The sequence below is a fragment of the Saimiri boliviensis genome, chromosome 17, assembly GCF_048565385.1.
Source record: "Saimiri boliviensis isolate mSaiBol1 chromosome 17, mSaiBol1.pri, whole genome shotgun sequence".
Classification (NCBI taxonomy): domain Eukaryota; kingdom Metazoa; phylum Chordata; class Mammalia; order Primates; family Cebidae; genus Saimiri; species Saimiri boliviensis.
This window is the reverse complement of record NC_133465.1, coordinates 8,993,503-9,015,807: the sequence shown is the minus strand read 5'-3', so window position 1 is coordinate 9,015,807 and position 22,305 is coordinate 8,993,503. Positions and strand designations below refer to the sequence as shown.

Sequence of the window (22,305 nt, the reverse complement as noted above, 5' to 3'; positions counted from 1 at the left end):
GCTGGTCTATTTGCTGCTGCAACCTGTTAACTGGTCTCTCCGTGACTCACTTCAATTCATTGATCCACCTTATGGCCAAAATGAGCCTTCTAAAACTCAAACCTGGTAATGTTACTTCCCCAGTTTAAACTCTCCCACAGTTCCCACATTGAGCTCTGGATAAAATCTGAATAAAATCTAAAATATGTAAACCTCATGGTTTACATATACAGCCAGCCTGCCAACCCTCTCTGTTCCATATCTCGCTCTGCCTCCCTGCTGCTTCTCTTTGTTCTAGCTGCTCTGAACTTCCTGGACTTCGAAGGCGCTGCACTCTTTTCTCTCTGTGTTGCTCTTTCCAACAGAATTTTCCTCATCTCTTTGTCTGGTTAATGTTTCATTTTTCAGATTTTTTTTTTTTTTTTTTTTTTTTTTTTTTTTTTTTTTTGAGACGGAGTTTCGCTCTTGTTACCCAGGCTGGAGTGCAATGGCGCGACCTCGGCTCACCGCAACCTCCGCCTCCTGGGTTCAGGCAATTCTCCAGCCTCAGCCTCCTGAGTAGCTGGGATTACAGGCACGTGCCATCATGCCCAGCTAATTTTTTGTATTTTTTAGTAGAGACGGGGTTTCACCATGTTGACCAGGATGGTCTCGATCTCTCGACCTCGTGATCCACCCGCCTCGGCCTCCCAAAGTGCTGGGATTACAGGCTTGAGCCACCGCGCCCGGCCAGATATTTTTAATATTACTTTTTCTAAGAAGACTTTCTGGAACTTCCCCCATCCCCACCATTCTGGGTTAAGTGTCCCTCTTAACCTGACCTTGGATCTTGCTGTGTTTTCCACAATGTAGCACTGGAAATTCTATACTGTATTCTCTCAACCTTATTGGATGAGAGGCATCTATGAAAACCTGCTGAAAGCTACATCTTCTCTCCAGAAAAGAGCGCACATAAGGCCTGGCATGGTGCCTCACGCTTGTAATCCCAACACTTTGAGAGGCTGAGGCAGGAAGGTCATCTGAGGTTGAGAGTCCAAGACCAGCCTGACTAACATGAAGAAACCCCGTCTCTACTAAAAATACAAAATTAGCCAGCCAGGTGTGGTGGCTCATGCCTGTGATCCAAGCTGCCTGGGAGGCTGAGGCAGGAGAATCACTTGAACCTGGGAGGTGGAGGTTTTGGTGAGTCAAGTTCATGCCACCGTACTCCAGCCTGGGTAACAAGAGTGAAACCCTGTCACCAAAAAAAAAAAAAAAAAAGGAAAGAAAGAAAGAAAAGAGCACATGATACGAAGTTTTATAGAACTCCTAAAACCCTCTGGGATTCTGGGCTCTCCAGATTTACAACCTTTGCCTGGGCCGGGTGCGGTGGCTCACGACTGTAATCCTAGCACTTTGGGAGGCTGAGGTGGGTGGATCACCTGAGGTCAGGAGTTCAAGACCAGCCTGGCCATCATGGTGAAACCCCATCTTTAAAAAAATAAATAAAAATAAATAAAAATAGAACCTTTGCCTGACTACAATTACCTATTTGTTTACTTTTCCTGCTAGACTGTATGCTCTTGGGGGGTAAGGACCATGTCTATGTTACCATAGGTATTTTCTCAGTACCTGGCCCAGCCCATAGACCCAAAAGATACTTAATAACTATTTGTCACAGGTAGGGGCATAGGATTACCATGACTTCATTTTTCTTTTCTTCATTATTATTATTTTATTTATTTATTTATTTATTTATTTATTTTTGAGATGGAGTCTCGCTCTGTTGCCCAGGCTGGAGTGCAGTGGTGCAATATTGGCTCAGTGCAACCTCCTTCTCTGAGTTCAAGTGATTCTTCTGTCTCAGCCCCGTGAGTAGCTGGGATTACAGGCATGTGCCACCACACTTGGCTAATTTTTTTGTGTTTTTAGTAGAGACAGGGTTTCGCCATGTTGGCCAGGCTGGTCTCAAACTCCTGACCTCAGGTGATCCACCTGCCTCAGCCTCCTAAAGTGCTGGGATTACAGGTGTAAGCCACTGTGCCTGGCTTATTTTTTACTTCAATAGGTATTGAGGTACAGGTGGTTTTTGGTTACATAAATGAGTTCTTTTTTTCTTTTTCTTTTCTTTTCTTTTCTTTTTTTTTTTTTTTTGAGACAGAGTCTCGCTTCATCGCCAGGTGCCAGGCTGGAGTGCAGTGGTGCAATCTTGGCTCACTGCAACCTCTGCCTCCCGAGTTCAAGCAATTCTCCTGCCTCAGCCTCCCGAGTAACTGGGACTACTGGCGTGCGCCATCATGCCCAGCTAATTTTTGTATTTTTAGTAGAGAGGGGGTTTCACCATGTTGACCAGGATGGTCTCGATCTCTTGACCTCGTGATCCACCCGCCTCGGCCTCCCAAAGTGCTGGGATTACAGGCTTGAGCCACCGCGCCCGGCCATAAATGAGTTCTTTAGTGGTAAATTCTGAGATATTAGTGCACCCGTCACCCAAGCAGTGTGCACTGTACCCAAAACGTAGTCTTTTCTCCCTCACTCTCCTCCCATCCTGCTCCCACCACCCCCAAAGGCCACTATATCGCTCTGTATGTCTACGCATCCACATAGCTTACCTCCCACTTGTAAGTGGGAATATACAGTATTTGGTTTTCCATTTCTGACTTACTTCTCTTAGAATTCATGCCTTCATTTTTCTAAATCAAATTAAATCAGACTTAGCCAAATCCTACATAGTTGATGAGAAATGTTAAATTAGTAATTTTCAGGAACTTCTTCTCATGGGTTTTTTCAGAACTCCAGAGCTTAAGTGCCACAGGAAAATTCTGGAAGTTTCTTTTTTTACTCAACTCATTGAAGTCTCTGTTTTTACCATTACTCCTTCTGCTCAAGATATCACAGTTGAGCACCGATCTTTCTCACTGGTCTGGTGTTACTGCCCTGGGTGGGCTGTGAGATGACCATGACAGTAGTCCATGCCCTGAGGTACTACTGCTTCCAGGAATTGTGTTCAAAGGCTATCCCTGTCTACATTTCTCCCAGTCACCCCAAACCTTCCACAGCTTTACCATAGTCAAAGAAACAACTCTTCAACTCAAAAACACTACACTTCTTACCTCTCTGGGATGAGCTGACATGAAGCCCCACCAACAGATATGGCAGGGACAGAAAACTCAAATAAATACCTAAAAAATTGGGCAAATAATGTCAATGAGGGTAGTGGGTCAGCTTTAAGAGACAACAGAGGCTGGGCACAATGACTCACGCCTATAATTCTAGCACTTTGGGATGCCGAGGTAGGTGGATCACCTAAGGTTAGGAGTTTCTGCTCTCAAACTCCTGACCTCATGCTCCACCCACCCGCCTCAGCCTCCCAAAGTGCTGGGATTATAGGCATGAGCCACGGCATCTGGCCCATACCTTCCAATTTTTCAAGAAAAACTGGAAATCTGGATGTTCATGTGATAGCCTTTTTCTTCTTTATTTTTCAAAAATTACCTTCGTAAGGTATATTTTGCATATTGATATAATTCACAGTGTACAATAATTTTTTAAATAAATTTACCAAGTTCCACAACCATCACCATAAACCAGTTGTAGAACACTTTCATCAACTCAATCAGATCTCTCATGTACATTCACTGAGCTGACCCCCTCCCCAGCCCCCGTCCTTACCACAGGCAAATATTCTATTTTCTGTCACTATGGTTTTGCTTTTTATGGGCATTTTGTATAAATGGAATGATACAATATGTGGTCTCTTGTGTTTGGCTTCCTTCACTGCTCATGATATTTTCAAGGTTTATCTATGTTGTTGCATGTACTCATAGTTTGTTCCTTTTTATTGTTGAATGGTATTTCACTGTATGGATAGACTACTTTTGTCTATCCACCAAGCTGATTGACATTTAGGTTGTTTTCATCTTTTGGTTATTATGAATAACACTGCTATCAACATTTGTGTGCAGGACTCTATGTCCATATATGTCTTCCTTTGTTTTTGGTAGATACCTAAGGGTAGAAATGTGGGATCATGTGGTGAATTTATGTTTAACTTTTTAAAAAGTTGTGGCCAAAACCACAGAATATATTTAACTTTTTAAGAAGCCACCACACATTTCACAAAGTGGCTGAACCATTTTCCATTCCTGCCAGCAGTGGCCTAAGGTTCCTGTTTCTCTTTTTTTTTTTTTTTTTATTTTGCATTTTTTTGAAATGGAGTTTCACTCTTGTTTCCCTGGCTGGAGTGCAGTGGCACAATCTTGGCTCACCGCAACCTCTGCGTCCCAGCCTCAAGTGATTCTCCTGCCTCAGCCTCCTAAATAGCTGGGATTACAGGCATGCACCACCACATCCGGCTAATTTTGTATTTTTAGTAGAGATGGGATTTCTCCATGTTGGTCAGGCTGGTCTTGAACTCCTGATCTCAGGTGATTCACCCACCTCGGCTTCCCAAAGTGCTGGGATTACAGGCATGAGCCACCATGCCCAGCCAGGTTCCTGTTTCTCTACAACCTCACCAACATTTGTTATTGTCCATCTTTCTATTATAGTTATTTCAGTAGATGTGAAGTGGGATCTCATTGTAGTTTTTTTGTTTGCTGTTGGTATTTGTTTGTTTGTTTTTGAGACATGGTCTCACTCTGTCGCCCAGGCTGGAGTGCACTGGAGCCATCTTGGCTCACTGCAACCTCCACCTCCTGGGTTCAAGTGATTCTCCTGCCTCAGCTTCCCGAGTAGCTGAGATTACAGGTGCCCGCCACCACACCCAGCTACTTTTTGTATTTTCAGTAGAGATGGGGTTTCACCATCTTGATCAGGCTGGTCTTGAACTCCTGACCTCAAGTGATCCACCCACCCAGCCTCCCAGAGTGCTGGGATTATAGTGCTGGGATGAGCCACCTCGCCCAGCCTTCATTGTGATTTTGATTTGCATTTCCCTTATGGCTAATGATGTGGGATAGTACTTGATTTTTAAATGTTGGAATTCATTTTTTTTTTTTTTTTATGTTGTATATCAGTCCTGTACAGATGGAACAAAACAAGTTCATGAGCTGGAACTGGCCTGAGGGAACAAATGTGGACTTCTGACCTAGACCCTGCAGAACAATGGTCTGTGAACTTTTTCTTTTGGAGATAAAAGCAGCCTAGACTGGCAGCAAAAATTACTATAGAGAGAGAAGAGAAAGATTTCTCGGTCTACACGAACAAAAAAGGATAATTTTCAAAAAGGACAATTTTCAATCTATTCATAATGCCACTTTTTTTTTTTTTTTTTTTTTTACAGGAAATCATTATGTCACATTTTCATGAATGAGTCTTTTAGGTATATATTTTATTCCCCTTTTTAGAGATGAGGTTAAGTAATTTGTGAAAGGCAAAGTTGGATTCAAAGCCAGGTCTATCTGCTTCCAAATCTTGTGCTTTCCTCATCGAGATGGCAGCAGATTCTGGGATGAAGCTACATGGGTGGAACTGGGGTCAGAAGTGGCTGCCTGGGAGAGATGACAGATACATAGTTGGGCTAGGTGTTGGGGGCAAGAGAGAGGAAGAAATCAAAGAGATTTCAAGAGCAGTTTCATTCACAAAGAGAAGTTGGGAAGACAGAGTTTGAGTGGTGGAAGAGGGAGATAAAAGAAAATAGGTCTGGGCCAGGTGCAGTGGCTCACGCCTGTAATCCCAGCACTTTGGGAGGCCAAGGCAAGTGGATCATGAGGTCGGGAGTTCAAGACCAGCCTGGTTAAGATGGTGAAACTCCGTCTCTACTAAAATTACAAAAATTAGCTAGGTATGGTGGTACGCACCTGTAATCCCAGCTACCCAGGAGGCTGAGGCAGGAGAATCGCTTGAACCCAGGAGGCGGAGGTTGCAGTGAGCTGAGATCACGCCATTGCACTCCAGCTTGGGCAACAGAGTGAGACTCCATATCAAAAAAAAAAAAAAAAAAAAAAGAAGAAGAAGAAGAAGATAGGTTTGGTACCTATGGCTTTTGCAGTGTCCCTCTCATCCAGGCAGTTGGAAATATGGGGCCCAAGTGCCAGAGAGCCAGCAGGGGGAGAGATACATTTGGGGATATTCTCTTTATTACTAATTTTTCATCAAGACTAATGTTTTGCCGGGCACAGTGGCTCATGTCTGTAATCCCTGCACTTTGGGAGGCTGAGGTGGGTGGATCACCTGAGGTCAGGAGATCGAGACCAGTTTGGCCCAACATGGTGAAACCCTGTCTCTACTAAAAATACAAAAAAAAATTAGCTGGGCATGGTGGCGAGCACCTGTAATCCCAGCTACTCAGAGGCTGAGGCAGGAGAATCACTTGAACCCAGGAGGCGGACGTTGCAGTGAGCCGAGATGGTGCTGCTGCACTCCAGCCTGGGCAACAGAGTGAGACTCCATTAAAAAAAAAAAAAAAAAAAAAGACTTATGTTTTTATGGTGTTTCATTCTGGTGAACTTCCTGCCCTCCTCTTCTGATGGTCCACTGAGTTTGTGTTAAAATGATGTAAATGTTTAAAAACTATGAGAAACCACGGACTCTGGCTTACAGGGTTATTTGTGAGCGGATGCGCTAAGCATAGAACATTGCACTGAGAAATGACTTCAGTGGCTGACAGAGTTGAGACTCAGGCCTTAGAGAGGGAGTCACTGGTCTTCTCTAAACACATTTTAACATTCAGAAGAGGAATATCATTCAGATATTTTGTAAAGTTAATTTGTACTCCATGTGCAGGCTGCATTACAAGGACAGACCATGGCTTAACACGGTGGCTTACGCCTGTAATCCTAGCACTTTGGGAGGCCGAGGCGGGCGAATCACCTGAGGTCAGGAGTTCGAGACCAGCCTGACCAACATGGAGAAACCCCATCTCTACTAAAAATACAAAAAATTAGCTGTATGTGGTGGCACATGCCTGTAATTCCAGCTACTTGAGAGGCTGAGGCAGGAGAAGTGCTTGAACCCAGGAGGTTGTGGTGAGCTGAGATCACACCACTTCACTCCAGTCTGAGAAACAAGAGCAAAACTCTGTCTCCAAAAAAAAAAAAAAAAGACAGACCTCTTCATGGAGAGTCACAAGACACCTGGATACGGGGTAGTGCCCCAGCAGGCAGGTGGGGGTGGAGGACCAGATGCAGCAGGACAAAGGACAATACAGAGCCTGATTCGGATTTCCCCAGGAAAGACTCTGCACTCAGCTGCCTTCGATCCTCTTCTGAATTCCACCAACACTTCCTTATCACTTCCTGCCTTGTTTCGTTTTTTGCTTAATTCACTTTTGCCAGACAAGACATTTCCTAGGCTTAGGAAAACACATCATTATCACACGTACTAAAATGCACCCATAGCCTATATTAATAACGGATTAATAACTGCATCTTGCTGTGCATTTTTATGATCTTGATGATTTTCAGGTTTTGGATGAACAAATAATTCATTTTGTCCATGTGATTGACTTTATTATTTTTATATATAATTATGTAAGAGTTACGTTGCCCTTGCCTAGATTCTGCAGACATTTCATTAAATTTTGTTCACTTTGATTTTTCCAGTTTCCTTTCCTTATTTTGGGGCTACCGTCTTTCAAGTCTCAAACGTTTTCATAGGCCCAAGAGGATATGACAGCGCTGCAGGAACCCAGCTTTACATTCCTAAGAACCTCTCACAACCCCTCTCACGTAGGGAGCTCTGATGAATAAATGCAGGAGCAAATGAACGAGTGAATGAATGTGAATAAAGTTTCTTCCAAGTCTTCTCTCCAAGGTCGGTTCTCTTCTCATCTTCTGGAATCTCAGCCTTGCCTGGAGAATGGGCAGGAGAGCCTCTCGCCCCAACACCAAAACTGCGGCCTTGGAGGACAGTGTCCGGTGCCTGGCCGACCCTGCAGAGTCAGCCTGGGGCCCGGGTCGGGACAGCGACCGCAGCGCGGCGTGCGGCGGGAGCCCAGGCAAGGCCTGTGCGCATGGGCGGAGCGGTGCCCTCCCCCGCGTTCCCTCCCCCACTGCAGGTGAGTCGCAGCGACTCGGCCCCCACCCCGCGCAGCTCCCGGGCTGACGTCAGGGCTCTGGACCGCGCTCCGCCCCGCCCCTGCAGGCAGCGCAGGGGGCCCGCGATTCCGCGGTGGAACCCCGTCCCGCTGCGGTAGATGCCAGCCGCCGCAAGCAGAGGGGGCGACAGGGCGCTGGAGAGTGCTGCGGCAGCTGCCCGACGCTAGGACGAGGAGCGAGCAGTCGAAGCGCGGAGCTCCTGCCGCGGTCCACCTGCCCCGCGGTCCGCACAGCGGTGTCAGTGCAGCGCGCCTGCTGCCGCAGGGTCCGCACCCGCCGCTTCGCGGGATCTCTGGGCTCCCAGCCAGTCTCAGCTGTCCATCTACGCACGAGCCAGCCAATCGCGCGCCACTGCCCCGGCCGCACCTCCCGGAGCCTATGACGGGCGTAAGAGCCAGCCTATGAGATTGTGGTCTTAGTGGCCTGGGCTAGGAGCGGGAGCCAATGAGCATCATTCCAGGTGGGTGGAGGGAGCCGAGCTCGGGAAGGTAGCTTCGTTCGGGTTGCTAACGTCTTCCCTTGGAGATGGGCGCGCAAACCGACCAGTGGGTCTGGGGGCGGCGGTGATGGGCGTGGAGCTGGCCCAATGAGGGTGGGGGTGGGTGGGGCAGCCTCGAGCAGCAGTGCTAAAGGAGCCCGGCGGAGGCAGCGGTGGGTTTGGGACTGAGGCGCTGGATCTGTGGTCGCTGCTGGGGACGTGCGCCGGCGCCACCATCTTCGGCTGAAGGTGAGAGATGCGGCTGCCCGGGTCCGAGTGCACGGCCCAGGGTGCGGGGACAGTTTGTGGAGGGAGTGATGGATCCCGGGCTGAGGGGCCCGGGCGGCTCTGGAGGGCAGGAACGGGGCCGAGGCGGGAGCTGGGGAAGACAGAGGGACTTCTCAGCTGTACGGTTTGTGCTGGGGGGACCTTAGGTTCGCTTGAGCAGGGTCCTGGGCGGGGGGGCAATGGGACCCCAGTGGGTGGAGATGGAGAGACTCCTGGAGGGGCGGGGAATGAGGTCCTTTCGAGACCCCTACTGGGATCGGGGCCTGGGTGTGCAGGAGGGCGACCCCTGGGGGGCTGGGGATGGAGATCTTGGGGTGGGGACGTGAGGACCAGGTCTTCGGTATGTGGAATCCCTGGGGGCGCGAAGTCGGGGAGCTAGTGTCCCGGCGGAGGTCTCGGCGTGCCCCGCGAGCCAGTGTCTGCTTCCCAGGAGGGGAGGGGATTCTAGTGGGGCTGGAAAGCGCAGTCCCGGCGGTGGGGGCTCGCTGGACAGGAAGGGCCCCTGAGTGGGTTGCTGGGTGGGTTAGACCCGGCGGGACCGGGCCCCTCTGAGCGCTAGAGGGGTTCACCGAGGGCTTGGAAGGCTGGCGGCGCGCGCCAGACCCGTAGGTGGAGGAACCGGAGGGCAGAAGCTCTGCGCGGCCGGGGGAGCGCGCGGCGGGTGAGGGGCTCCGGAGCCGGCCGCGGGCCTGGGGAGGGTCGGACTCCGCCGACGCAGGGGAAGGAGCACGGGAGGGGGGCGTCCTGCCGCGCCCTCCGTGGAGCGCCTAGGCCGGGGGTGGACGCCCGGCGAGGCCCGAGCGGTTTGTGGGGGGGCGAGGCGGGAAATGTGGCGGGGCGCGCTGCAGCAGGACGGCCGGGGGGAGGGTCAGTCCTTGTCTCGGGATCCCTTTATTGTGTAAGCGAGCTGGGCATGGCTCGCCGCAGCCTCTTCATTGCCTTCTGCAGTCGGGAGTCACACCCTGATCCCATAAAATCGGACTGGAATTGGGTCGGAGGGAAGTTGAAGCCGCGGAGTCCTGGCATTTGCGGGGGCTTTGTGGGCCTGTGGTGGGCGGATTCGGCCCTGGGACGCGGGAGGCCCCCAGCCAGGCCTGCTTGGAACTAGGGCCTTAGGAAGGAGGTTGGCGACTCGGCGGGTCAGACCAGGGCTGGAGAGATTTGGGTAACGTGGCCTCTGCCTCCAGCCGTTATCTCTGTTTCTTAGCTCTGCAGCTCCCTTCAAGATCACTGCGGTGGATGGAAGGGGGTGGGGTGGGCTGGGGTGGGGTAGGGGAAAGCAGGCGGGGTAGATGCAGACTGCAGATGAAACAAAGACTGCTGTTTTCGCTGAATAATGTAATACCAAACATAATACTTTGGCTTTGCTGAGATTTTGTTTTTTAACGTTGAAACTGAGGATTCTTTGAGTCACGTTTAATTATTCTTGATAGTATCTCACTCTGGAAAACTTTATAATCTATTTATTGTTTTAGCTCCTTCATCAATCTGCCTTTATTAATTCTTCTTTGAGTCCCTTGCTTTTGATGTTTAATTATGCCCAGTCTGTCTCGGGTTCTGGAAAAGTGGCCATTTTATGCATCTCCCTACTTCTACATCTTAAATTCAGTTCTTCCCCGTCCTTATCTGGGGAAAGCATATGGTGTAATTGTGCGATATAGCAAGAGCTTTGGCAGCAGAAGGATGTGACCCCTGAGAGCCTGGCTTTTCATTTGGGCTCCTTAGGGAAATCATTACAATGAAGGCAGCCGGGATGGAAGGTGAGATGGAGGAAATTTTGAAGGGCACGTTGTAGGGTGGAAGACTATATGCTTCAGCGATTTATGTACTTTGTTATCACATATGAGGAATTAAAAGTTCCTGGCGTTGGATTCTAGTTTTGGAAATATTTAACACAGTATAGAGATATTAATTGGGAGATGGGGCAGGCCATGAGTAGCAATAGTGGCCTTTTGCGTTTGGTTCGTGTTTGTGATCATTGGGTTAAGCAGAATTTTAATACATTAGCAGACTTGTCCTGCCCTTGTAATACAAGTGACCCCATGGCAGCAGTACACAAATTGGGACAGTTCTGTTTTAGCTCATCTGTTATAGATGGATGCTCTGTCGTGGCTAATTTATCCATCCTTCTTGTTTGCCTTTCTATATGCAGGCTATTCATAAAATTGAATTGTTTGCCTCTGTCCACACTTATAGTAGGGGCTGGGAGGGGGTTGAAAAGTTTGCTGGGTAGCATTTCATTGGAAGTGAAAAATGACCTGGGGGTGGAGCCCCAGGGGTGTGTGTTTCAAACCACTGAGGGATGGGAACTTCGGCTCTGTAGGGGGCTAATTCATACACAGTTAGATGATTTCATTATAATTGGGCAGCAATTTCAGATGACACCAGTATCCTTCTGACTGACTTTATGTCTGCTAACAAAAATATTCCTGTTTATCCTTATTTTCCCTAAGTTGTGGGTATTTCTGTAAAATATAAAATCTTTGCCAGATTATTCATTGGCTAAGCCTATACTTTTTAAACCATAATTGATTGGGTTTTTATTTAGTAGAAAGGTAGTATATAGCATTGTACACTACATGCCCTTCAAAATTTCCTCCATGTCACCTTCCATCACTGTAGCATGTACTCTGGAGCTGAACTCTGAATTTAATCCCAGCTCTGCTCCTTATTAGCTATGTGCCCTTGGGCTGGTGATTGGCTTTCTCTATACCTCAGATTCCACATCCGTAAAATGGAGATATTAATAGTACCTACCTCATAGGGCTGTTGCGAGGATTAAGGGCTTTTATATGTATACCTCCTAGAATAGTGGCTGGCCTTAATTAGTGATATATGACAATGGTATCTGCTGTTTAAAAAATCATAATGTTGTCCTTTCAGCAAAGCAAAGCACTGGTGAGTGGTACACTGTTAAACTCCAGTTATTATCCATGCTGGGTACCAAATATACAATGGAGTGAAATAAATGTATTTGACAATCACAATTGAAGAATTAAACTAAACAAAATATCTTCAATGGTCTCATGAACTCTATCAGTTAAACAATAATGTGAGCAGTTACCACCTGCAAAGCCCTCTGGTGCAGGGTAGGGTAAGAAGAAAGTCAGGAGAACAGTACAAAATGTTAGGAGGAGAAAAGGATTAAATTGCTACATTGACCTGAAAAGAACTTCTGAAAGGATGGCATTTGGGTCAGGAGTTGAAGGAATAATAGGTTTTGGTTGTGGAGAAGTTCAATTTCACTATGAGGATTGGGAACATTCAGGTAAATATTGATCAGTAGGTACAGATCCCCTCTTATATATCAGGGACTAGATAAAATGCTCAAGATACAGTAAGGAACAGACAACTATTCTCATAGTGTTTAGTTGGAGAAGAATCTCGAAAAGTGAAAGCAATTGGTAATCCTACTACCCAGTAAAGACCCAGTGAGTATTTGTTCCATTAAAAAAAAAAAAAAAGTGTGTATGTAATTTTCCCCACAAAATTGGGAACATGCTGTGTAATTACACTTTTGTGTTCTTAATTTGGTTGAAAAAAAATTAAATTGTAAGCATTTCCCCACCTAGAAAAACTACTGTAAATTTAAGATGTCCCAGTTTGATAAAATAATTTTAAGAGATATGATCTACTTTTTCTAGACCTGTTCTAGAGGTTATTTGTTAAATTATTTTAATTTATAGTCACCTGCTAAATTTAAGCATTTAATTACATGTCCAATGTAAAATTAAAGAAGTGTGTGCATGTCTAATGACAGCAAGACAGTTTCTTAAGTGCTCTGTAGGATATGCACTTTATACCTGATAAGAATAGTAACTTGTTATATTTTGTTATAGTTGGATATTTTCTTTTAATAGATTCTGTCCTTCTGAAAGGTAGAGTGTGTATCCTATTATTTGACTTCAGATTTATCTAGGATGTTTCCCACATCCAAGTCATGCCTCCTTTCTTCTTTTTTTTAAGTTTTATTTTACTTGTTATTATTTTGAGACAGGGTCTCATTCTGTTGCTCAGGCTGGAGTGCAGTGCTGTAATCTCTGCTCACTGCAGTCTCTCCCTCCTGGGCTCAAATGATCTTCCCACCTCAGCCTCCCAAAGTGCTGGGATTACAGGTGTGAGCCCTCCTGCCTGTCCTTCTTACCAGTGTGCAGTGTTTAAGTTGGAAAGAGAAGACCTGTTAATAGTGTTATTAGACCAGCCCCTAGAGGTAAAGGGCTTTTGAAACTATTATTCAGAATGTTCGTGTACCCATGAATGTTTTCTGTATTGCACTCTCTCCCACGAGGATGCCTTAGAAGACTAATGCAAGTTTAGGTATAAAATATATTAACAATTATACTTGTATAGAAGTTTTCATAATAATCACGTTTGCGTGTTTTTTTTTTTTTTGGTTTCATCTTATTTTGCGATTTTTGTTTTATCCAGGTCTATAACCTTGAAGACATCAGCATATTATTTAAATTGTTATTAATTAGTCTAGAATTTGATTTTCGACCTCTTTTTCTACTCTAACATACCTGTTGGTAGCAGTGGCTCACCATGGCAACCACAGAACTTTGGAGCAATGGTTGTCAAATGTGGCCAGGGACCAGCAGTGGCAGCAGCATCTGGGAACTTGTTAGAAATGCAAATTCTCAGACTCAGGCTGGACGCAGTGGCTCGTAATCCCAGCAATTTGGGAGGCTGTGGTGGGTGGATCACCTGAGGTCAGGAGTTCAACACCAGCCTGGCCAACATGGTGAAACCTTATCTGTACTAGAAATGCAAAAATTAGCTGGGCATAGTGGTGTGTGCCTGTAATCCCAGCTACTCGGGAGGCTGAGGCAGGAGAATCACTGGAGCCTGGGAGGCAGAGGTTACAGTGAGCTGAGATTACATCATTGCACTCCAGCCTGGGTAACAGAGCAAGACTCCGTCTCAAAAACAAAAAAAAAGAAAGAAAGAAAAGAAAAGAAATGCAAATTCTCAGGTTCAGGCTGGGCATGGTAGCTCACTCTTGTAATCCTAGCACTTTGGGAGGCTGAGGTAGGCGGATCACTTGAGGTCAGGAGTTCAGGACCCGCCTAGCCAACATGGTGAAACCCTGTCTGTACTAAAAATACAAAAATCAGCTGGGCGTGGTGGCAGTCTCCTGTAATCCCAGCTGCTTGGGAGGCTGAGGCAGGAGAATCACTTGAACCTGGGAGGTGGAGGTTGCAGTGAGCCGAGATCATGTCAGCCTGGGCAGCAGAGTGAAACTCTATCTCAAAAAACAAATAAAAACTTCTCAGGCTCTACCCTATACCGACTAAACCAGGAACTCTGGGATAGAACACAGCAATCTGTATTTTAGTAAACCCTCTAGGTGGTGCAAATGCATGCCAGAATTTGACAGCCGCTACTCTAGAGGGTGAGTGTTTATAATGCATTACATTGTAACGGTAATTTCTGAAGAATCTTAGCTATTTGGTTCTAGTAAATTATTTTTTTAAATTTATTTTTGTTTGTTTGTTTGTTTGTTTTTGAGGCTAGTCTTGCTCTGTCGTCCAGGCTGGAGTTCAGTGGCATGATCTCAGCTTACTACAACCTCCGCCTTCCAGGCTCGAGCAATTCTCCTGTCTCAGCCTCCTGAGTAGCTGGGATTACAGGCACTCGCCACCACGCCTGACTAAGTTTTTGGTATTTTTAGTGGAGACAGAATTTCCCCATGTCAGCTAAGCTGGTCTAGAACTCCTGACCTCAGGTGATCCACCCACCTTGGCCTCCCAAAGTGCTAGGATTACAGGAGTGAGCCACTGCACCCGGCCGATTCCAGCAAATTATTATTAGGGGTTAAAGGGCTGGAATGTGTAACTACTATCAGTGATTATCTTTTAGGATACAGATAGAGCCCTTTAGAATCTAGAGAAAGTTATAGCACATATACACACACACTAAGTGCATAATATTTTTATACCATTTCAGGGATTTCATTGAATTTGAGATTAGCTGATGGACTCAAGAACCTCTTAACAACCTTAGACTACTTTATGATTTCCTCTTGCCTCCAATGAACCCCTAGCATTTTGGCTGGAGGAATGGAGTGGAAGGAGGGGAGAAGTGGGGATTTGATAGAGCAAGAGTAGGCACTCAGTTGGCTTCTTCTGTTGATTTGAATTAAGTCATGGAAACCATGCCTATGAAATTTTTAATAACCTGTAATTTGGAGTAACAGCAAAAATGTTTTAAGTTGGTATCAAATCCCAAAAAGATCCTGTCAGCCAGTCATGATGAGTCACATCAGAAAGATGAGTTATGGATGTAAGATCCTGCCATTTGGTTCAAAAAGCCAGTGCACAAGTAGAGGGGGGGACGTAGCTTAGCCACAGAGTGATGGAGCTTTCTCTGCCAGCCTTTTGTGAGTCAATGGTAAATGGGTGCTAAGTAAACAACTAGGTCTTGAGATGCATTAATTGCAAATGTCACAGAACCAGTACTTTCCTCAGTGTGGCCAAGATTGTAGAAGGGTCCTTTTTCTTCTGCACTGGTCAGACCATATCTGGGCTACGATGTTTGCTTCTTGACCACACACTTTAGAGGGAAGACAAGCATGTTGGAGTCTTTTAGGCGGAAGATCAGGCAGGAGAAGGAGTGTTGATGAATGAGGGGTGGAGTAGCTGCTGGGTGGGAATGGAGGCCTGAACAGCTACCATGACAAATTTGAAAGGCTGTTGTGTGAAGCCAAGTTATGCTGGTCTTTTATGGCCCCAGTTGATTACATTGAGACCTCATGGGGCCGTAGAAAAGCTATCGGGAGACTAATTTGGGGTATTCATAAGAAGAGCGTTAAGTCTGTTATCTGAGGTTAGAATGGGAGGCATGTTTTAGATTCTTTAGATTCTTTACTCTTCTGACAATCATGCGTTTTTGTATCTATTTCCTTGTGGGCATATTAATTCTGGTACTACTTTATGAACCTTTTATAATCCATCTGTGTTTGTTTTTTTTTTGTTTTTTTTTTTCCCCTTCTTTTTTTTTTTTTGTTTTTTTTGAGACGGAGTTTCGCTCTTGTTACCCAGGCTGGAGTGCAATGGCGCAATCTCGGCTCACCACAACCTCCGCCTCCTGGGTTCAGGCAATTCTCCTGCCTCAGCCTCCTGAGTAGCTGGGATTACAGGCACACGCCACCATGCCCAGCTAATTTTTTGTATTTTTAGTAGAGACGGGGTTTCACCAAGTTGACCAGGATGGTCTCGATCTCTCGACCTTGTGATCCACCCGCCTCGGCCTCCCAAAGTGCTGGGATTACAAGCTTGAGCCACCGCGCCCGGCCTTTTTTTTTTTTCCCTTCTAACTCCCTGTTTAATTTCTGGTGAGGGTGAAAGAGGAGATGAATTAAAAAAAAAAAAGGTCAACCTGTAACTTTGCCCCTTTTCTTCTGCTTTTTTTTTTTTTTTTTTTTCAGCCCTCAGTAATTGAGGGCAAACCCATCAGACAACCAGAGTCATAATTTGTGGTCATCCCTGACATTTACCTTGGAAACTCGGTTAGTATGGCTGCAAAGAGGTATACCCCAGCTCCTTAACACAGAGTTAGTGCTTAATCTAAAAGAAAAACCTGTAAATTCATTTATATTTCTTAAACATCTAACTTTGCCCTCTTCCTCTTCTCCTAGAGGCTGTTGCTCTTGGATCCTTCCATTTACAATGGCACAGAGAACTGGACTTGAGGATCCAGAGAGGTATCTCTTTGTGGACAGGGCTGTCATCTACAACCCTGCCACTCAAGCTGATTGGACAGCTAAGAAGCTAGTGTGGATTCCATCAGAACGCCATGGTTTTGAGGCAGCTAGTATCAAAGAAGAACGGGGAGATGAAGTTATGGTGGAGTTGGCAGAGAATGGAAAGAAAGCGATGGTCAACAAAGATGATATTCAGAAGATGAACCCACCTAAGTTTTCCAAGGTGGAGGATATGGCAGAATTGACATGCTTGAATGAAGCTTCCGTTTTACATAATCTGAAGGATCGCTACTATTCAGGACTTATCTACGTAAGTATTTCTTCCAAATAATCATGTGAAGTGGTGGCTAGGAATTATGTAAATTATACATCTTGCCATAATCAAATGAGAATATGGAATACCTAAACTCTCTGTTTAACATTTCTATTTCTCTTCAAGATAGAAAGATTTGTTGCTTGCTTACCCAAGTCTTGCTTTTCTTTGAATCTTAACACATTCAATTTAAATAATACAGTTTGCAATTACATATAATAAAATGATATTTGAAGACTTTCGTAGTGGTGCTCTGGAGCCTATAATAAGGTGGGAGAGAGCATGTAGCAGGAAGACTAGAAGGTTTAATAAGGCAAAGAGAATTGTATTAATAGGATACAGGCAGCAAAACAGTAGAAAATCACGTGCATACCCAAGAATATAAAGTAGAGGGACTGTAAGCTTAGAAATTTCAATGGACACCTTCACTAGATATAGAAGTAGGAAAGACGAATGCTGAGATTTTTAAGAGGAAATAGTTCAGGGTAAGATTGAGGCTGTCTCGGGTTGTCCTATAGTTAGCAGCTGACATATATGTTGCAGTCACTGACTGTGTCACTGACCATGTAGAAGAAGTTATCGAAAATAATAAGGGATAAGGTAGAGAGAAAAAATGTAAGCCAGATACCAAAAAAAATCTAGAATGAAAAAATAGATTTGAGGGGATTGTAGACAGAGGTGGCAATGATTGAAGTAGATGGCATGTATAAGACTTAAACTGACAATGAAGGGAAGTAGGGAGAAAAGTTGATGATCATGGTTTGAAATTGGAAAAGGGTTGTTGAATTTTACACAAGGACAGTGCAACTGAAGCTCATGAATAATTCAAAACTTCAGTAAATCAGAGCTAGTTTTCCCACAGAATTAGTTTAAGGACTATATATTAAGCACCCTCTGTGCAGTAGGTGCTGGGGATAGTGCAGTGAAGAAGACAGGCCGGGTCTCTGCCTTTGTGAAATGTCTGATGAGGAAATGAAATAGGGCAATGGAGAGAGTAAGTAGGAAAATAGCTTTCTACGATGGGTCAGTGAAGGGCTGTTTGTGAAGGTAGCATTTGAGCTAGAGTCTGACTGGTGGGAGGCAGCTAGCCATGAGAAAAGCTGAGAAAAGAATGATTCATTCATGACCTTTGCCAAAGTGGTTTCAGCCAAGCCTGATGGATCTCCCTTATTTTCTTCTCTGTGAGCTAGGAGAGTAAGAGGCCACAGGGTTGGAACAGTGGCTTGAGGAGAAGGGAAAGGCTTAGGAACAACCCTTTTCCAATCAGTCTAAGCCAGGGATGAGAAAGCAACTGGAGAGTGACATTGAGCATCCAGCTGAGACTGAATAACCACAGGTAGGGTGACTGCAGTTTTGTCTGGCTGTGTGATTTTGCCAGACTGTGGGAGTGCCCCAGTGTGGGGGGCTTTGGATCTCCACTGCTACCACAGTGAGAAGGGGATTCAGTGGCCGTCTTTGGAGCCCTCGTTCCATAGGAATGGGAGTCTGGATGGGAGGGGGCTGATGGATCAAGGCCTGGAGGTTTTAAGAATGTTGATGAACAGGGATAATGGGGGTGAAGGAATGAGAAAACTGCAAAATTGGGAGGTTGTGTTCAGATTGTAATGTCGACATGTAAGATTTGAGAGGTAGAATGGTTTCAAAGGAAGCCCATTGCAATACATTGTGCAGGTATGGAAATGTGATGTCACCATCAAAAGCTGTGTAGTGTGGAGAGGAGCCAGGCTGCCTTTCTGCCAGCCTTCACCTTGATTCCCCACACTGGCAGTTGGAGGTACCTGCAAAGGGAGCTAAGTAGAAAAGGAATGAAAGAAAGGACAGTTGCTTTGTTTTGCTTTGTTTTTGTTTTGCAGCCAATCCACATAATTCAGAGATTTTACAGTTATCACTTACTGACTGAGTTTGTTGGATTTTTTTCCAACTTAACTCACAGATGACCCCAGTGAACTTCCAAGTTTCTTTTCAAAGCACAGCCTCCTTTTGCAGGAGAATCTGAGTTTTTCCTCAAAGTCTCAAGGTCACAAGCAGAGGTGGGGCTTTGGGAAGATCATATCTTCAATTAGTTGGGTGGAGAAAGGGTTCTTAGGGTTCTAGTTGGAGAATGTGACTCTAAAGAAGACTCTCCCATTAAGAGGATGGGGTTGGGGAGAGGCATAATTGCTTGCATTGTGATTAATAGATACTGGGCTTTGGAATGAACCAGCCAGTTGAGCTGATCAGTTGAGACACAATGATATAGATAAATATTAGCATAACTTGGGTAGGACTTTTTTGGACATATTTCTATAGATGAGATATAAATTTATCTAAACAAATTAGGTTGCTAGCAGGTTCTTTTCTTGCCTTTTTGTTGGATTTATTCTCTCTGACCTCCGAATTCTCAAGTTATTCATTTTCATCTTCTTTCCTAATAAAACAGTTTAAAAACTGTAAATGTCTTCTCTAATACTGTTTTAGCTCACATCACAAGTTTCTATATGTAGTATTTATTTTTATTCTTCAGTTGTAAATATTTTCTGATTTCTATGATGATTCCTTTAACCAGTGAACCACTTAAAAGTGTATTTGTAAAATTTCAAAATGTTGATTTTTAAAGGTTATCTTTTTATTATTATTGATTTTTTAAATAATTGTATTTCAATCAAAGAATATAGTTCATATAGGACACTTTTTCGTGTAGTATATTGTCAGTTTTTATGAGTGGTCTATATGTGTTTGCAAAGAATGTGTATTCTCTTATTGTTGAACATAGGGTACTATATATGGCCATTAGATTAAGCTTTTTAATTGTACTGTTTGTATCTTCCATAGCCTTGCTACTTTTTGTCTGCTTGTCAGTTACTGAGAAAAGAATGTTAAAAATCTCCCATTGTGTTTTATCAAAGAAGTATGCATCCCTAGATGACATAGTTTAGTTTTGCCTGTGTTTGTTTTTGTTTGAGATGATGTCTTGGTCTGTCGCCCAGGCTGGAGTGTAGTGGCGCGACCTCGGCTCACTGCAACCTCCACCTCCCGGGTTCAAGAGATTCTCCTGCCTCAGCCTCCCTAGTAGCTGGGGTTACAGGCTCAAGCCACCACACCCAGATAATTTTTTGTATTTTCAGTAGAGATGTGGTTTCACCATGTTGGCCAGGCTGGTCTCAAACTCCTGATCTCAAGTGATCCGCCCACCTCAACATCCCAAAGTGCTGGGATTATAGGCATGAGCCACCACGCCCGGCCTAGTTTTGCCTGTTTTTGAATTTTTATATAAATGAATCTCAGTGTGTAGTCTTTTGTGTCTTTTGTTGTTGTTGGCTTAGGATTACATTTTTAAGATTTATTCATATTGTTTTATGTTGATGTAACTAGGTAGTTCCCAAAGTGTGGTCTGGATCCCCTATGATTTCCCTGAGACCCTCTCAGGGGAGCACACAGGTCAAAACTATTTTTGTGATAATACCAATATGTCACCAGCCCTTTTCACTGTTGACATTTGTAGTGATGGTGCAAAAGCAATGATGAATAAAACTCCTGACACCTCATCATGAATAAAGGCAGCATGCTAGTACCAAACTGCACTAGTACCATTTTATTCCTCACTGCCATTTATTGACAGTTAAAAAAAAAAAATGCAGTTTCACTCAAGAATGTCCTAGGTAAAGCAGGAAAAATAATTGATTTTATTAAATCTCAACCTTTGGGAACACATCTTTTTAATATTCGGTGTGACAAAATGGTAAGTATGCCTAAAGCACTTCTGATGCCTATTGGTATATGATGGTTGCCTTGAGGAGGAGCATGTGGGTAGTTATTTGAGTTGCAAGCTAAACTTGCTACTTTTTAAATAGAGCACTCTTTTCATTTGATAGAGTGGCTGATAAACTATGGTTTCACAGAGGTGTTTGGCAGACGTTTACTTGAAAATGAACAAAACAAGCCTGTCACTTCAAAGAAAACAACTGACGGTATTTGTTGCCAATGAGTTTTGATGTGAAAATTAGAATTTTAGGAAACTTGTATCTACCACCATGAACTTGACAGCATGTCAATACCTAAAAACCTTTTCCATATGATAGATGGTGATAATAATGAAAGTGAGTTTTTTTGATGTTGTGTAGTAAAGTGTCATCATTTGAAAGATTTGCATAATTTAGTGAGCCAGTGTTCTCCAAATGAGAACACTGTATATATGTATGTATGATGGGTAAAAAGACTTATTTCACTCGCAGGATAAACCAGTAGATTTTGATGCAACGGAATATGAGAAGTTCACAGATAGGGCTTCAGATGCTATATTGCATCTCATCTTTAAGAAACTATCACTTGTTAAGTTTTAGTAGTATCAAAGATAACTATCCACGATTATCTGAAAAGACTGTTAAACCATTCCTCTTTTTCCAACTAAGTATCTGTAAGTCTGTTTTTCTTCATATGCTTCAACAAAAATGACATATTACAATAGACTGAATACAGAAACAAATGAAAATTGAGCTGTTTTCGATTAAGCTGGACAATAAAAGTTTTGCAAAAATATAAAACAGTGCCATTCTTCTCATTTTTGTTTTGAGAGATGAAAAGTTATTTTTCGTAAGAAATGTTATTTTTTCTTTTTTTCTTTGCTCCTTCAAGTTACTCGTTTTCTTCTCTAAATGAAATGTTATTTATGTTAACATGTAATGCATTTATTGTTTTAGAATGAATAAATAGATATTTGTAAAACTTTATATTTTATGTGAAACAAAGGTCTTTGGGGTCCTTAATAATTTCTAAGAGTGCAAAAAGGCCCTGAAATTTTAAAAGTTTGAGTAGTTTATTCAGTTTTGTTGAAACATAGTATTCCATCATAATATGTTTGACCCAATGAACTTATCTACCTACTCTACTGTTTTTGTTTTGTTTTTGAGACAGAGTCTCACCCTGTTGCCCAGGCTAGAGTGCATTGGCACGACCTCGGCAACCTCCGCCTCCCAGGGTTCAAGCGATTCTCCTGCCTCAGCTTCCCGAGTAGCTGGCATTACAGGCATGCACCATCATGCCCAGCTAATTTTTTGTAGTAGAGACAGGGTTTCACTATGTTGGCGAATTTCTGACCTCAGGTGATTCACTCGCCTCTGCCTCCCAAAGTGCTGGGATTATAGGTGTGAGCCACTGCACCCAGCCCCTAGGAGTGGAATTCCTGGATGATAAGCTATGCATATCTGTAACTCCTATCTTCAGCTTCTCTAGATAATGTCTGATTTAGTTGGAGTCCCAGCAGGAAACAGAAGGCTCTCAAACTAGGTATTTGGGAGTTTAATAAAGGGTAGATTTACAAATAATGTGGGTAGAGTTTAAAAAATAATGAGGACTAGTGTAGTATCTCAGCACTAGTGATGGCTGAGAGCTCTTGAAACATCTTGGTCTTTAAAGAAGCCTCAGGAAAGAGCTGTTGCCTCAACTCAGAGAGGGTAGCTGTATGGAGAGAGCTATCTGATAGAAACTGCCTTCCTTAGAGGCATGAAAGGCAGCTCATGGTGGGGAGAGAAACTGGGGAATAAATATCCTG

At 44.2% G+C, this 22,305-nt stretch overlaps 1 protein-coding gene across 10 annotated transcripts in view; it reads left to right on the top strand.

Moving 5' to 3' along the window:
- The first annotated feature begins 8,356 nt into the window (after positions 1-8,356).
- Positions 8,357-22,305, top strand: part of MYH10 (myosin heavy chain 10) — a 152,773-nt gene continuing 138,824 nt past the window's right edge. For 6 of the 10 annotated variants that reach the window (XM_010339847.2, XM_003929228.4, XM_010339846.2 and 3 more), the window contains exons 1-2: positions 8,594-8,724; positions 16,400-16,775. In XM_010339847.2, the coding sequence (XP_010338149.1) occupies positions 16,431-16,775 (345 nt within the window). In that variant the 5' untranslated portion in view covers positions 8,594-8,724; positions 16,400-16,430. Of the gene's footprint in view, positions 8,458-8,592; positions 8,725-16,399; positions 16,776-22,305 lie in introns of those variants that run through there. The other 4 variants (XM_010339845.2, XM_010339844.2, XM_039476894.2 and 1 more) reach the window with 3 other exon arrangements.